At 42.1% G+C, this 17993-nt stretch overlaps 1 protein-coding gene across 1 annotated transcript in view; it reads right to left on the bottom strand.

The window, feature by feature from the left end:
* CHN1 (chimerin 1) overlaps positions 1 to 17993 on the bottom strand; it is a 90286-nt gene that overhangs the window by 47884 nt on the left and 24409 nt on the right. The window contains 2 exon segments of the mRNA XM_033167775.1: positions 10107 to 10220; positions 12972 to 13003. Coding sequence (XP_033023666.1) covers positions 10107 to 10220; positions 12972 to 13003 — 146 coding nt within the window.

The following is a 17993-nucleotide window of genomic DNA, read 5'->3' as shown; positions in this document are numbered from 1 at the left end:
ACTGTAAGCCCCCTCGGGGCAGGAACCTCTTTCTCAAGGGTCACACGCAGCGATGGTGCAAAGAAATAACACAAAATAACTCTTGCTACGCTCCTGCCCTGTGCAAGCTGAAGCCTGCTAGAGGCCTTTCCCTTAAAACCAAAGCTGTGTACACACCATCCATTTGGGGCTCCTGCAGCATGAAAAGGGGCTAAGTCTGTAGAGCTGCATTGCTGACAGGCAGGGGCTTGGACCTTAGAAATGCAACTGGCAGAGAGGGCTCATTTTCCCTGCTGTCCTGGAGAGAAAGGAGCATATTGCACTTCATGTTCCCCTCTCTCTTCCTTGGACCCGTGTTGGATGCAGACATGCCTCTTCCGTATGTGTCTGGCATTGGTAATGTAAATGTCAGTTGGTGTCACCCCCAACTTCTGTAACAAAACTGACATTTACATAACCGCCAGGGGGGTGTCCAGGCACTCACCCAGGGTCCGTGTTCCTTGGGAGAACGGAGACACGGTGGAGACAGTCGTAGCTCCAAGAAATAGGCTTTATTCTCCTATTGCCACTTTCTGTCTGCAAGGAGGGAATCTGCATCTGACAGCAGGGTCCTGTCAAGAGGGACTTGTCCTCCACAGCATGGCAGCCCTGGAGTCCAAGGCATCTCTCCCTGGCTCTCCGATGGGCCATCAACCCCTTTTGGCATGTTCCTGTCTCTATTCCAGGTGAGGCCCTGGCTTGGAAAGAAATTGGAGCCTGCACTTTCCCACTGACTTCCAATCTTCCCTTTAATACCAGTACTTCAAATCCTCAAAATCCTACCATTTATTAATCTCCAGGTTTAGGGGTGTCCCCTGCAAATCCAAAACAGTATTTTGCCTGCATAGTTTTTACTGCTGCTGTTGCTGTGAATCAATGTATGGCTTGTTTTTAAATTTCTCAGCTTGCTGCCTGATTCTTTCTGAAGTGGACTTGCTCCAAACAAGGTTTTGCTGCCAAGGAGGGGATTTTAAAACTCTGTTCAGCTCAAATTTTGGGTATCTGGAGGGATAAATTTCAATTAATGTATTTGTTGTTGTTCAGTCGTTCAGTCGTGTCCGACTCTTCGTGACCCCATGGACCAGAGCACGCCAGGCACGCCTATCCTTCACTGCCTCTCGTAGTTTGGCCAAACTCATGTTAGTAGCTTCGAGAACACTGTCCAACCATCTCATCCTCTGTCGTCCCCTTCTCCTTGTGCCCTCCATCTTTCCCAACATCAGGGTCTTTTCTAGGGAGTCTTCTTTTCTCATGAGGTGGCCAAAGTACTGGAGCCTCAACTTCAGGATCTGTCCTTCTAGTGAGCACTCGGGGCCAATTTCCTTGAGAATGGATAGGTTTGATCTTCTTGCAGTCCATGGGACTCTCAAGAGTCTCCTCCAGCACCATAATTCAAAAGCATCAATTCTTCGGCGATCAGCCTTCTTGATGGTCCAGCTCTCACTTCCGTACATTACTACTGGGAAAACCATAGCTTTAACTATACGGACCTTTGTCGGCAAGGTGATGTCTTTGCTTTTTAAGATGCTGTCTAGGTTTGTCATTGCTTTTCTCCCAAGAAGCAGGCGTCTTCTAATTTCGTGACTGCTGTCACCATCTGCAGTGATCATGGAACCCAAGAAAGTGAAATCTCTCACTGTATACTCTCCTTCCTATTAAAACCCATTCCACACAGGGGCAAGATCCTGAAACTTTGGGAAATTCTCTTTTAAAAGATCTAGAACGTGTTTAGGATCAATGAGTGTGTATGTTGCCATTTTCATGGAATGACTCCGTGATTTCAAGGTGTGATGTGAACGCAGCCTTAGAGTAAAGAGAATAGAGGCATGGAAAGGCCATATGGTTCAACCTTGTAAGCAACCAGATATTCACAACAGAAAATATAATCTGGGGACCACAGCTGAGGACCTGCCAAGCTTTCAACATCTGTGGACAAGTCAAGCCAGGGAGCCAAGCCACATGCACCATTGACAGGTAATAATAATAATAATAATAATAATAATAATAATAATAATAATATTTCTATGCCACTCATCTCCTCTGGGCCTCGGAGCTGCTCCTACCTTCAGAGTTCCTTCTCATGGTCACTGATGGGCACACTTGATCCTGCTGCTGGACTACTGATCATAGCTGTCAACCCTCCCTGCTGTTCCCCACTGCTATATACATAGCTGTCAACCCTCCCTGCTGTTTCCCAATGCTATAATAAGGGAATTTCCCGCAAAAAAGGGAAAGGTTGACAGCTATGCTACTGATCCTGAAGAGCTGCCCAGCCCAGCTTCATGTCCCCCACCAAGTGCCCCCCTTCTAGAACCCACCGCTCTCAACCGACTCTCAACAACCTCCCCCCCCCAACATTCACTCTCCCTTTCTAAGCCTCCTCCAACCTTCCGTCTCCGCCAGAATTCCACTCCCTCTCTTCCCCCCTCCCTCCCTGCTTGACATTCACTTGGGAATTCCAATAGAATCACCTTAATTACCTTATTGCAAAAAGAGAGGAAGAGGTTACAGATGGGAAAGGTTGGGGAATCCCAAAGTCTAAACTCACAGACCCTGGCATATGTCTCGCAGCAGGACTCAGGATACACCCTGGACCTCAACCTTCCTCAGTTCCCTCCCTGTGTCAAATTAAAGATTGTAAGCCCCTTGGGGCAGGATGAGACAGACCTTCTTAGTCTGATCCAACAAGGCAGTTTACAAAGGTACGCGTATGTTGCACATGCCCGCCCAAACACTGAACTCCACATCATCCCATTCTAGTAGCTAAGTTGTTTGCTGTAGAATGAGTTTGAACCTGATAATGTGAGCAAGCCTGACTCTTCTGTTTTCATAGCTCACGTAAGCCAGGAATTTTCCATGGGTACTATTGCAGCGCTAAGGCCTAAAAGGATTATCAGAAATCACCTGACGTACAAATCCAAAAGCTGTATCAGCTAGGCTATGTGGTAGCTGCATTAGAAAAAAATATTATATAGATCCCTAGCTGCTTATGATCTCTTCTTCCTTTGGTATCCAATCCACAGGACCCACACATCATCACCATTTCTCCTCTACTACCACCATAGTGTGCAGCAGGCATAGGCAAACTCGGCCCTCCAGATGTTTTGGGACTACAACTCCCATCATCCCTAGCTAACAGGACCAGTGGTCAGGGATGATGGGAATTGTAGTCCCAAAACATCTGGAGAGCCGAGTTTGCCTATACCTGGTGTGCAGCAACTCCTGTTGTCGGACCCAGCATTTCCTCCACATCCTTATCCTCCTTCCCTCAACCTTATGCCTCTTTTTTCTTTCCTAGTCCTCTTTTCCTTCACTTGCTATTTAGCTAGTCTGTAGCTCCTGGGCTCAGATTTCAACCTCAAGTCTTAGTAGCATTTCTGACTCTTGCACCATGCTTGCCAAGAGCACATAGCTCTTGCCAACTTGAATAAAATACTGGGGGTGGGGATGTAAGCCCCGCTTTGCGTAACCGATCACAAGCATACCATTTGAATGGCAGTCCCCATTAACTTTGGGGTGAGGAAGAAGTTCCCAAAAATTAGTTTTGCCATTTCATGTTGCAGGCAGCCTTATTTCCAACCCCCGCCCAGTATTTCTAATAATGCAACAATAGGGTTTGCAGGAAAGGAAACTATGGTAACCAGCTAAACATCATGTAGCAGCATCAGCAGCTATCATCTCAAAGGAACAGAGAGTGTTCCTGCACTTCCAACGCCTACCGCCGGTACAATTCCTCCTCGCTTTCCTTATTATCTTTGTCCTAATTAAACAAGGTTCTCACTACCAAATTGACATGGGGGACGATGTCTTATTATTGTCATCATCTGTTATAGGTCTTGGCGTGAAGCAGGTCCTACTGTTTAGCTGACTTCAAAGGTAGCTTTTGATACCTTCTGGAATTAATTAGGAATTTCCTGTTCCTTTCAGCTGTAAGGAATTTCTAATTCACATTGCAATGTATTCTACTACCCTTATATCCCCTCACCTGCGCTCTGGATAAAAATGCGACAATCTGCTCTGGCCAGAGTCCTCACCCTGCGGCTCTTTAATAAACTTTGCTGCTTCTGGATGCAGAGAACTAAGAACAGTGCTCTTAAACTAATATTAATAAACAGTTTGCATTATTTTCAACGCATCTCCCAAGTTCTATTCTCTTTGACAAAAATCCACTCTCCTTAGTTCCATGGGCATTCACTTTGAAGCCAATAACTCAGTCTATTAAACACTGGATTGAGACCAATGAGCCACAGTGTAAATGCCATCAACACAATATTGTTCCCCTCTGACTGCAACAGAATCCTACCACAGTTGTCCACCCATGCCAGTTAATGCCGATTCCTGAAATACAACCTTGAGCTTATTATTTTGCTTCTAACTGCATGGCGGAACTGCAAAAGGCGGAATTTCTGCCTTGACTGGTTTCAGCTGACCGCTGTATCCCTCTGATCTAGCTCAATGACAATGCCAAGACTCCACTGCACAAATTCAAACCGAACCTTAAATATAAAACAACAATCTATCAAATCAACCATATATCAAAGCAACGCCATACCAGTAACCAAATGCCAGCTCTCAAAAGAAATGACATGCAACATTTCAAGACGATATATATGTGTAAGCTTCGGCTTTTGCAGAAAATCCATAACTGTTGGTCAGCCACTGGGAATGGTGTGAGCACTTCATGTATAGACTAAGCACAGATATAGCGTTGACGGTCTTGCGATGACATGTAAGAGGATGAGGCAGTGACTGGTGTACATATGGCCCAAGCCACCACAGGCTTCATAGACTGAAACAAGCAGATTTACTTGTTTGCCCTGCTTCTTCGCAATGCACAACAATAAACGTCGCTTCTGGAATACAGAGAACAATGCTCCCAATTTAATGTTTTTTTTTGGGGGGGGGGGAGATGTAAAAGCACACTATTCACGTATGAACTAAAAATGCAAAAACACCACTGCAACACACAGCCATTAAAAGAAAGAATAGGAATATAAACCATATACCACCCTGTTGTGCCTGAAGTCCGCAGTAGTCGATGCAAACTTCAGGGAGTTTTGGAGCATGTGTGCTTCATCCCCACCAGGAACTGAATCTTCTGAACAGTCAAGTTGAGGAAGCGCCATGCGCAGCAGCATAATATATCCTGAGGTTATGAAAAGGTATAAATGCTTGCATCCAGGTTTGACACAGCTTTCTTATCTTACGATATGAACCATCCACAAAGAGTGCTTTTTCTGGGTTGCCATGGCATTCTAGACTTCAAACTGCTAACCTAAAAGGCCACTACTAGCACCCAAAAATTATGAGTGGCTGTTGCATTCATGCCCTCCCCAGAGATACACTTAGCGCATACTATTCTTCCATTTCACTCTGGGTCAAGTTGATGGTCTCCTGCATCTAGTTTCCAGCCATGGGAATAGAGGAAACAAGACAGGGAAAAGTTAGGAACGGAACTCTGAAAGACCACAAAAGGAAAAGCACTGTAGAATTCCTTCCTAGTCATATTGTGTTAAAGAGATATCTGAACATCACATATTATTTATTTAGCAGAGTTGCAGCCCACTCTTCATTAAAAATAATACCTGAATAGGGTACAATATAACAAACACAATAAAGCATTAAGTTATAGAAGGCAAATAAAACACCAACACCAGTATTATACAGATAACCCCCCAGCAACACCAAAATATCACCCAACATCTTTCTTTGAATATATATATTTTCACTGGCCGCTGTTAGCTATCTACAACATGTGCTATAAAACAGACAAACCTAACGTGTTAACAAACAATAAGAAGACTGCACTGACAAGTCCAGAGGCTTTAGTAAATCTGTATGTTCCATGCAAACCCCCAACAAAATTAGAAAAAATATATATTTTAATGGCTCAGATGTATGCAGGATTAAGGTATGATCAAGGCCACTGAAAATCAACTGATTTACAACACATTTAACTGCACAGGGTGAGTTGTAAGAAAATGAGACCTTGATGTAGCGCGGAAGGAAAATATTAACATTTACAAAAGCTATTATGTAACAAACTTGACAGAAAAGGTCCAGTGAGAGTCAAAGACAACCTTCCAGTTGCTAAGTTACTCATAACTGATTCACATATGCTTTGAGGGGGGGAAACAAGGGCACCAAAAACTTTTCAAATCTTACTTTCAGGAATCATGTTTTTAAAATGATAGGAGGAGGTACCCCAAATATTTTACGGTTCAGCTTTTTTGCATGCCCCCATTATTTTTTTACCACATAGATTAACTGTCAGCTTATGGTTCTGGTTTTTATATAATATGTGTAGTTTATATGGAAATACCGTATTTTCCGGTGTATAAGACGACTGGGCGTATAAGACGACCCCCAACTTTTCCAGTTAAAATATAGAGTTTGAGATATACTCGACTGCAGACTCTCCAACCGGTGTATATGACGACCCCCGACTTTTGAGAAGATTTTCTTGGATTAAAAAGTAGTCTTATACGCCAGAATATACAGTTAATTAATCAGTGATCTAGTACACCAAGCATGAAAAAAGGGTAGTTAACAACCCCATAATCTTATGAAATGCTGCATTTGGGTGTGTTTTCCTTCGAACCAGGTTTGATCCGGATTGAGAAAAAGAGTGACCTTTTAAGTCGGTTATGTGTGCACAGTGTAAGTGAAGCACATTTGCTGAAACAGGCTGTTGCTTACGCCTGCTCATGACACAATAGCCAGTTTATACAGGGCTTCAAATGCCTGAAATGAGTCAAAAGCTTGGTACTAAGGCCTGTGACTCATTTATTCTGTAACGGTGTGGTAACCTTGCTCAGAAAGGTTCTCCATCTGTCAACGAAGACCTTGTTGAGAAAACTCCAGAACAATTTCTACCGTCGCCATCTACCTGCCTAGAAAGATAAGAGATCTATTTGCCTTATTTTCTTCAAGGTTCTATTTGTCAGTCAACTTTTAAAAAGTACACCATACCAGAATGAACCCTATATACTGGTAAGTATCAATAAAAACCATTGATCTTGCTGGAAGTGAAGATCAGAAACGACCACAACAGTGGTTTCTAAACTTCCTACTCTTAGTGAGCTCTTTCCGCATGAACTTGTCTGCTGAAGAATTCCATGCGCTCTTAACAGTTGCTTCATACAATAGTGGACAGCTATGACATCAAATGATAACATGCCTATATGAATGGACAATCACAGACCTTTCTGTAACCTCAGATGCAATGCTTTCCAGCAGAATCAGTTCATACAACCAGCATCATTAGGCAGAGCCTTCCTCTAATGGTGCGCTGTAGATGTCTGGTAATCCAAAACATTTGAAGTGCACCAGGGCAGTAACCCTGCAGGTGTTGTTGGATTCCAAATTCCATCAGCTCATTGTGCATGATGTGCTACAGAATGCAGAATGAGAGTGCCTCTTCCCAGATGGTTTACACACAACACTGGAAGACCACCCTGATTATGTCTCATTTGTTCACACAGAGGTTGAAACCATTTATGTATTGTCCTGCAATGCACATAAACTCTTCCCCAGTGTTTAATAAGCTCTCCCCCACATGGATCATAATCTGGACACATGGCCAGAATGTCTCTTGACAGAAACACTCTTTGATTTGCTAGTAACTTCATGGAGAGGACAACACATCAGTTAAAACAGGCACAGAGGCTGGGTAAACCAGGGAGCCAAGCCAAACCCGAGAGGCTTCTGCTCAGGGAAATGCAGCTAAGACCAATAGAAAAAACATGACAGTTGCCTTGAACCCAAACACACACCAAATCCCTAATTCCTCAACCTCAGAAAGACAGTAAAAAGAAAAAAAAGAACTATGACCAGGATCCAGAACAATTACCGAAATCCATTTGTGCAGAACATGTTGTCTATTGGACTAGTCTATGTTAGCTGCATTCATGTGTCTGCAGTTGTGTCTCTGGCTGCAAAGATTGTGAGGACAGAAACAGGTCACCCAGTCCTATGCGTCAGAAAGAATGCTGGTTAACACCAGGCACAGCCAGCATGGCGGCCAGCAGACGCTGGACTCCAGCTCCCATCAGCCCCAGCCAGCATGGCCAACAGTCAGGGATACAGTGGTATCTCGGGTTACAGACGCTTCAGGTTAAAGGCTCCGCTAACCCAGAAATAGTACCTCGGGTTCAGAACTTTGCTTCAGGATGAGAACAGAAATCGTGTTGTGGCGGTGCGGCGGCAGCGGGAGGCCCCATTAGCTAAAGTGGTACCTCATGTTAAGAACAGTTTCAGGTTAAGAATGGACCTCCAGAACGAATTAAGTTCTTAACTCGAGGTATCACTGCACTGGGTACTGTAGTCTAACAGTATCTGGAGGGCACCATGATGGCAACCTCTGCATTAGACAAACAACCAAATTAGCCTTGTTTTTTTAAGGGCAGAATACGTACATGAAAGGTTGAGGAGTGTAAGGAAGTTCACATTACTGGGTTTTGAAAAGTTTGAAAATTTGGTTGAGGATAATTTAAGATGGCAGTTCTGTCAGCAAGCAACGGTTTCATCAATTTCAGTCACCAGCAAGTTTCAAGTTGATGGGGTGGGAATGATGACAAAGATGATTTATTCGTAACAGAAGACTATACAAGCCAAGAGCATACAACAGCTAGACTGGTGAACAAGTTGGATAAAGTTAGTTTCTGGCTTCAAATTTTCAAAAATTTGACCAGTTCAGAGGTGTGCGGTGAATATTTTCATATGGGAAAAGAGTGTCATTGAAATGTCCTGTCGTTGCACACATGCAGCATCGTGCCTCCCTTCCTAAGCTTGGCATAAGCTTCCTGGGCTTTGGGAAGGAGGTGCCAAGCTTTGATACTTTAATACTTTACCAGGAGATTGAGGAGACTAGCCTAGTCCCCCTAGTCCACTGACCACACTGGACCAGTTAGAAAGATCGCACTATCTATTCTATAATTGGTTGGTGCTTAAATATATATTTTAATGCACACTGCATTTTGTATAGATAGCACCAGTCCTCATTTGCACTGGCTTCTCACATGTCTGCATCACAGCTGAATAAAACCATGAACTCAATGGGAAGGCTGCTCGCTTGGGAACCTGAACAAGAGTCAGTGTGTGTTCTCCAGGGGTCAGCAAACTTTTTCAGCAGAGGGCTGGTCCACTGTCCCTCAGACCTTGTGGGGGACCGGACTCTATTTTGAAAAAAAAAATGAACAAATTTCTATGCCCCACAAATAACCCAGAGATGCATTTTAAATAAAAGCACACATTCTACTCATGTAAAAACACCAGGCAGGCCCCACAAATAACCCAGAGATGCATTTTAAATAAAAGGACACATTCTACTCATGTAAAAACACACTGATTCCCGGACCGTCTGCGGGCCAGATTGAGAAGGTGATTATCCGGCCCCTGGGCCTTAGTTTGCCTACCCATGTCCCACACTATCTTGTATCTGCTGGTGGTGTTGGCAGTGGGAGTGATGTAAACTCCTGCGCTTCTAGCTTAGTGCTGCAGCGTCAAATGGAAAGTACTATTAAGCTGTTCCATAGACATGCAAGATGGACATGATTTTGTCTAGATATTAAGACTGTATCAAAAAGCCACTGAAAGGCTCTCATACATTGAGAGATGACCCTGATGGACTGAACAGCCTATTTGTTATTCTTCTCTTTAAAAATAACAACCACCACAAATGTGCTTTTTAAAAACCATCACCTACACACACTGTGATCTGCAGAATAATGCAAGAGGGGTGGTGTTAAGGCAGGCCCCTGCTTACAATTGAAGCAGCTTTCAGTTTAAACTTTTGGTAGAGCGAAGGAGATAACAGGAGAGGACAAGTATAGAAAGTAGAACAGGGAGAGAGGTAAAGCGAGAAGATTTAAAATAAGCATTTCTAAGTTTACACTGCCCCAATATTTCAATTGCCTGTTAAGTTAAAGGACTTTGAAGGTAGAACTAGGCCACAAAAATATAATTCAGTTAAACCTTTATTTCAAGAAGATTCATAAATAAAAATGGAAAAGAGCTAATCCTAATATTCCCCTCAAGAGCATTCATAAATATTCTAATAGCCTCAAAATGAAATATTAATTACCAACCTCAAAGCCAAAGTGTACGTTCCAGGTTGCCGTTGGCTTTCACGAATAAGATAACTTCCCTCTGCTACGCTCAATAATTGATCTGCTTCTTCTCTCGATATCCTCCCATGGAACCTGAAAAACAAAGCCCATCTTCATCAGCACAATAAAAGAGTTGTTTCGAGAGAAACGCTCACCAGAAAAACACAAGCCCTCAGCGTTTTTTTCATTTTAAAATACAAAAATAGCATCCTTCCTTTACTTTCAAGAAACACGCAGCATACTCAAAGTCAGCCCTGAATACAGTTATGTTAATTTCTCTACTTAGCATGCAGCTGGCTTGATCATTTTCAGCTGGTAGTTCTTAGTTATCAACTTCTTTTTATATATATAAATAAAGCCTAGGGACACTGCCACCCTACAGGCCAAGTAAATTCTGTTCATAAGGAGCACTTATCAGCTTGAATTACAGAGAGGTGTAAATCTTATCTTACATAGCTTCCCATTTGACATTAAGGTTGCATATCCTTCTCAACAATGAGCCAGACTGACAGCATGCCAAGACCCTAAGGACAGGTCTTAAGTTCGAATAATCATCTCTGTATACATAATTTACACATATTTTTCCCAGTCATCGGCACAATCTATCTGTCCCTCCAACGTATCTGCTTTCTGTCTATTGACCCAATGGAAACACCTCTACCATAAAGTAACATTATTGTCATGGCAAGTTTCCCCCCCCCCCTAAATACATACATCACAGTGAAAGCCACCCTGGCAAACATCAATGCAGCGAATGCTGTATGTGGCAAATGTCAATATTCACATTTGAACACTGACAATCCCAGATGAATATTATGAACATCCAAAGTTTCAGAGACACACCCAGTGAACGCTGACAGTTCCCTCAATGAGATCGTCAGTGTTCACTCATGTATTTCCGGCAAGTAGGAGCATACGGCAGAGTGTGCTGACCATCACAAAATCTGTCTGGGATGTGAATGTTGACATCCAACAAACTGTGTACATACTGCAATGAACTATGGCGTAGATTAGAAAGAGACAATACTGTTATTTTATTGAGATCCGCTTTCCCCCTCAGATACTGCACAAAAGAACACCACTACAGTGGTACCTTGGTTCTCAAATGCTTTGGTTCTCAAACACCAAAAACCCAGAAGTGTTCTGGTTTTCAAAGGTTTTTCGGAAGCCGAAAGTCCAATGCAGCTGTCAGCTATTGTTTCTGGGGTACAGTGCACCAATCAGAAGCTGCGCCTTGGTTTTCAAACATTTTGGAAGTCTAACTTGGAATTTTGGAAGCCTTCAATAGAGACAATTTATGCTACCCGAGTTAGGAAGAGAGCAGAGAGAATTGTAGCAGATCCTTTACATCCCGGTCATCATCTACTTGATTTACTTCCATCTGGACGACGCTACAGGACTTCATATACAAAATCGGCCAGGCACAAGAATAGTTTTTTCCCTTGTGCCATTAAATTGTTAAATTCGTAGTTGTATAGCTGAAGGGGAGGTCAAATATGGGTGGGGTTTCTTTGCTTCTTTGTATTGTGAGAGGAACAGTGTCTGTATGTTTACATTGCAATGTAGCCGAAACAAATTCCAAGTATGTTGGAAAATGTACTTGGCCAATAATAAATTATTCCTCTTCCTATTCCTAACGGACTTCCGGAATGGATTAAGTTCGAAAACCAAGGTACCACTGCAAAAGCCATATAAGAAATGATAATGAAACCCCGAAAGAGAAAATGCCTCTAACATATAACATATAAAGAATGGGAAGTTTGGTATAGCTAGGCCCTGATCCAAACTTTTCCTCTGCCATAATGCACTGCAGGTGATATTTAGCTATGTCAATAGCTCACCTACTGATATACTATGTGTAACAAGTCAATTGTGGGAGTCACAACCAAAGTATGTAGCCTCCTATTTGCACAAGCTGATCTATAACCTGAAAAAAAATCTTTTCAACTTGATTTTACTAATTGTACATACTCGCCCTAAGTTGCTGACATTATAGCTCCATAGTTTTGAATTCCATGTTACTTAGTTTTGTTGACAACTCAAATTATTTTCACTTTCAAATTTACAAGTCCAACAAGAATGTTGAAGTCCATTAATTCACTTTGGCAACTTTAAACTGCTCTGAAGATACTTTATTTCCAGCCAAGGAATTGTAAATTTACTTCAATATAAAGGCATCAAATGGAATACAAAATGGATGACTGTGAACCCATGAATTCCAAGAGGAACAAACTATAAATTTTGAGTTAACAAACAAAAATACCCATGAACAAAATGTGTGAATGAAATAAAAGGTGACTGAAGATTTTTCAACTGCTGAAAAATACATATATCAAAAATTCTCCTATGATGTGATTGCTTGTAATCTACTTCCCAATTTCATTGTATGGGGAAAAGATGAAAATTGGCTATAAATTTCCATAGCCACTCTAAAAGAAAAAGAACAAAGACGAGGGCTCTAGTGTGATTTTGCTCCCTACCCTCCTTAAATAAAAGAAAAAAAAGAAAAATAACTCACATATTTTACTTTATTGCCATCAATTCTGCCAAATGGAGGCAGGAATACGAAGTCAGATTTGCAGAGAAATCTGACCTGACTACTGAAGATGTGCGTGTCAACATTTCTTTTTGTGACCTATTCATGGTCGAGTAAAACTGGCTATGTTGAAACCACCAGTGAATTGCAAAATAATCTCATCTCTGTATCCTCTAAGACAAATTGAGATGTTTTATGAACCCACTGAGAACATGTAGAGTAGCCACTGGGCAAAGTTTTGGTATTTTTGCTCTATTAGACCACCCTTAGCTTAAGGCAAAATTTTCAGAGCACACTGCATTACTTACTCTCGTCCATAGTACTTCGGTCTTTTCTCTACCTATTGAAAAAGAAAAAAAGTAACATCATTTTAGCAGAACAATACAGAAGACGTAAAAATTCGTATTCTCCCTTAATGCACAGTTTATCCTGTAATTAACTGAACAACAGCTAATAGACAAAAGACACAAATACTTTTTATCATTTCTAGATCTTTTTTGCTTACCTAGAACAGGGTTTCCCAAACTTGGGTGTCCAGTTGTTTCTTGAACTACAATTCCCATCATCCCTGACCACTGGTCCTGCTAGCTAGGGATGATGGGAGTTGTAGTACAATAACAACTAAAGACCCAAGTTTGGGAAACCCCGACCTAGAACATACATTTTAAGTTGGATGTCACTACTTTTAGTCATGAAAATCTCTTAGCTTATTAAAAGGGCCACTTCGCAACTTATTTCACGTGGAGATCAGCTGCATATGCGAAATTTCCCCATTTCTACCAGCAAGCCACACCTGAATTATATGCACTAGTCTGGAGACCACAGCTGAATATGGCTATATGGAAGCCACACGGCTCAGGAGGCCTCCACCCAATAGACCAACGCAGAATAGAAAAGCAAATGGGATGGGACCAAAGTTCCCACGAGTAGAACTCAGCTCACAAGACATGGCTGGAGAAAAGTGGGCGATTTTCACTTATTCCTCCTTCTCAATACAACCCCTTCTACCTCTCAAAAATCAGAATAGCGTGGGAACCAGGGTGCTGAAAGAGGAATCGCCAAGAATAGCATCCTGTTGATAACTCTTCTAGGAAATTGACCTCGGTCCTGCCTGCAAAGCGAAGGAGCCCTCTCCCTCCAATGTCACCCATATTAAATAGCTAAGGACATCTGCTGGATCACATAGCCTAACATCCTGTTTCAACCAGATGTCTCCAGGAAGCCCACATGGCGACAATGGTATTCTCTCTCGCTGTTACTCCTTAGCAACTGATATTCACAAACAAGGTGCCTATAATTCTGGAGGCAATGTATGTGCCTGGGTCCCAAATAAGTAAGAATGAAGGAAGGGAACATGGGGGAGGGGGCACATCCATGTGTTGCAATGCAGCTTATATGAGATGTGCGTACGTGTCCCCCCCAAAAAAAAGTGCCTCAAGAGCAGCTAAGCTCCATGCCTCTGGCCTAACATCTTGCTCCATGATAACCCTCTCATTTATGATTCGAAAATGAGAAGCAAATTGGTCTAGCACAGGGGTAAAAAGGTAAACGGAACCCTGACCATTGGGTCCAGTCGCGGACGACTCTGGGGTTGTGGCGCTCATCTCATTTTACTGGCCGAGGGAGCCGGCGTACAGCTTCCAGGTCATGTGGCCAGCATGACTAAGCCGCTTCTGGCGAACCAGAGCAGCACACGGAAACGCTGTTTACCTTCCTGCTGGAGCGGTACCTATTGATCTACTTGCACTTCGTGCTTTCGAACTGCTAGGTTGGCAGGAGCAGGGACCGAGCAACAGGAGCTCACCCCGTCGTGGGGATTCGAACCGCTGACCTTCTGATCGGCAAGCCCTAGGCTCTGTGGTTTAACCCACAGCGCCATCTGCATCCCTAGCACAGGGGTAGGTTGGCACGTAATGCTCATTCTGCTTTTGTAAGAAATCCATCTTGCAGTGTGGACGCTCTCATATTTTGGAACTCCCCGACTCTTTTCTGTATCTGTTAAAACACTTCTGTTTATCCAGACATGTAGAAGCTGCTGCTTTTTAAGCTTATTGTTGGTCTTAAGTATTTTTTAAAAAATACATGTTCTTAACTGTTTTTACTGCTAATTTTATTGCTTTATCCTTTTTGCAAACCGATTTGAGGTTTCCTCACAATTAAGCAGTATATAAACAAACAAACTAGGCTTTTCCTCTAGCTCCTGCAGGCCAATGTGCAGCAACCTACCTACAAGCTGGTGATTCCAGTGAACAAATAGAGGAGATGCAGGGAAAACATTTAAAAAAAAAATGAGTGCAGAGGAAAGGAAAAACCCCTAGGATGCCAAAAATATCTCCAGGAACTTATTTACCAGGAAAAGCACCCAGCTGCAGTATAAAGGGCTGTTTAGGACAAGGTTGTCTGTGGATACTGTTCACTCAGACTTGCTGGTAATTAGGGTTATATTAGCATGAAGCTTTACTATACAACAAGAAGTGGAGGGGGGAGATATTAATTAATTCAATCATCTGGTTCGCTTGATATCTTTTCATTTAAGATTATTTTAACTCCATGGCAAGATGCCAAGCTGTGACAGCAAAGGACATCTTACATGTGTGAGTTTGCCACATGAACAAACATGCAGCAAGGCAACAACAGTAATGAAGAATCAGGCTTTCCCCCCTTAAAAATAATAATAAAAAGCCTTGAAAGAAGTTCATATGACAATTGGGGAGTATTAAACCAGTTGGAGATACTATCAGTAAAAACTCATATCATCTGTTTCCAAGAAAATTATCCCGCTGCTTCAGTGTAAACATAGCGCTGTAAAAAAAACCAACAATGTAATTGGATTGATACTTGAGAGTATTCAGATATATTTTTCAGTTATTTGATTTAAAGCCTCTCTATATTGATGTCGGTGTCGCTCAAGAGAAGGCTCACAGTCTTGACTCCCCTAAGCACAACACTTTCTTTTCCGAATGACCTGGGGAAATATCTGAACACACACTTATAATAAGGTCAAGTAAACAGAAGTGATATTTGTAAAGGCTTACAAATGGCTTAACCCTAGCCAACAGGCAGCCCCGAATAGACAATGCTCCTTGCCACAAGTTAAGTTGTCCTTCTCACATCTCTACTTTTTGGTCTTCTCATCATGTCAGAAATGCTCCTTCATCAATCCCCACCCCCAGTATCAGTATGCTTTTGGGGGGTGGGTTCAACAAATCCCTCTAAATTCCTAGCTGGAAATAAAAGTTACGATTTCTTTCAGAATGATCTCAGTTGAACGGTTACACTAGTCATTGTTATCGGCATGACATTCCAAAAAGCAGTCTAACGGAAAAGGCTATTGAGGGCACATTCCGGAATATGGTTGTTTTGGCGGCCATTTTTTTAGCTTTAATTATTATTTTATCTATGAAAGCATTTCTATGCTGCCCTCTCGCAAAACATCGGGACAGTGTACAGCAACCCAAAAAATACCATGCAAAAGCAATAAACTTGCTTTTCAATTGGACGCGAGATTGCTATGCCCCTTACTACTGTTGCTACTGAAAGAAAAGTTTATGAAATGCTTTTAAGAGGTTAGGAAAGTAGGTGGCACATATATGTGGAGCGGATTTGCTATGTTATGCAGCAATATGCAGGCAGGTTGTCTGTGCGTCATCTCAGGAGCTATGTCTGTGTCTGTGTAATGGCCATCAGAACATCAGTGATAATGCTAAGTGACTGGGCCTCATTTGGAGGAGAACGCAAGACCTTGGTTCAATCCTCTGTGCTCCCCCCTTGATGTTATTGTTGATGAACTGATTAGGGCTATTGCTGTTGACTGGTGCTATTGCTGATTTTATTATACGTTTTTCCGGGAGAGATTTCAAGGTGCATACAGCTTTGGCAAGGATAGGAAACCTGTGGCCATACAGATGATGTTTGACTCTTATGAAACCAACTGGGCTGTTCCAATGAAGTGAAATGTCTGTTAAGAGTGCTACTAAAATCCCAATGTCAGAGAAGGGAAAGGGAACTGTGTTGTACATGTTTGCAACCGTGCAAGAGAAAATTCTTATCAGGGCACTCATTAATAGGCTAGAAAGCAAAACCTTAATATATCCTGATCACTACTTATCTTCATGAACAGGAATCAGCATTAGCTAGATAAATAATTAAAATGCCTGCCAAATCAATATTGGCAGAAACTGTAGTGTTTTCTTTGAAACCTCACGCCCATTAGAGCTTTTTTTTTTCATCCTGGAGCTTTACGGCACATTTGGAAGAATTGCAACTGGCATATGAAAGAGAACAGCACAAAGAAACTCCTATTTAATTCAGTAAATTAATCCTGTTTGTGATCTAAGCGGTATAAGCTATTAAGGCCATGACAGTACTGTGCTCCCCTGTATTTAAGGCTATGTCAAAATGACAAACACATTTCGAAGATTAATTTCCTCTCCCCTTGGGTACATGATGAAAGTGTTGCAATAAAATTTAAAACTTTAATCATTTTCAGCGCCTATTTAGCATGAATGGTGTTTTGTGGCTGCATTATAACAAGTCAAATTTCACGCCGTAGCATATTAAAAATTGAAATTGATGTTGCGCTGTGATCCAGCAGAGCTGGCTGAGGAACAGATAAAACGATTTGCCTAAAAACATTTAAAAAAAAGCTCCTGACATGGTGATTGGAGCTACTAGGTTTGTAACCTTGAATAGGTGGGCAAGTTTAGCTTTGTCCAGTAAGATGAGAGAGAAAACCAGACCAACATATTCTCCCTCTGCCAAAGAGATTAGGCAGCACTGATCATGTCTACTGAAGGCAACCAGGGGAGAGACCTGGACTCAGAGAACAAGAAACCAGGGCTGCCAGGGCTGAAAGCAACGTGTTCATCACCCACTGCACACCCTGACGTACAATGAAAACTAGTCCCTGAGGATGATCCAAGCATGAAACCCTGTTTATGTGCATGGCTCACTCTTGCAGGACATATTTTGGTCATAAGGTAGTACTCCTATGTCTGGGAAGGAAGGTCTGATTGACAAATGGTAGACAACTGGTTTGTTTGTTTGTTTGTTTGTTTGTTTTTATCCAGTGAGTCCTGCGCTCGTTCTCCCTCTCCCTCTCCCTCTCTTTCCTTTCACCCCTTACACACAATTAATTAATGGCTATCAAGCAAATAATAATAATAATAATAATAATAATAATAATAATAATAATAATAATAATAATCCAGCAAATCAGCAGTAAGTGCCTGATGTAACAAGATGGACAGGTCAAGGATGGTCAGGCATGATGATGCAAATCATAACAATGACCATTTCTAGTTTAACTGCACAGCGCTATTTTCATAGAA

The sequence above is a fragment of the Lacerta agilis genome, chromosome 1 (genome assembly GCF_009819535.1).
Source record: "Lacerta agilis isolate rLacAgi1 chromosome 1, rLacAgi1.pri, whole genome shotgun sequence".
NCBI classification, from domain to species: Eukaryota; Metazoa; Chordata; class Lepidosauria; order Squamata; family Lacertidae; genus Lacerta; species Lacerta agilis.
This window is presented reverse-complemented; position numbering and strand designations above follow the sequence as displayed.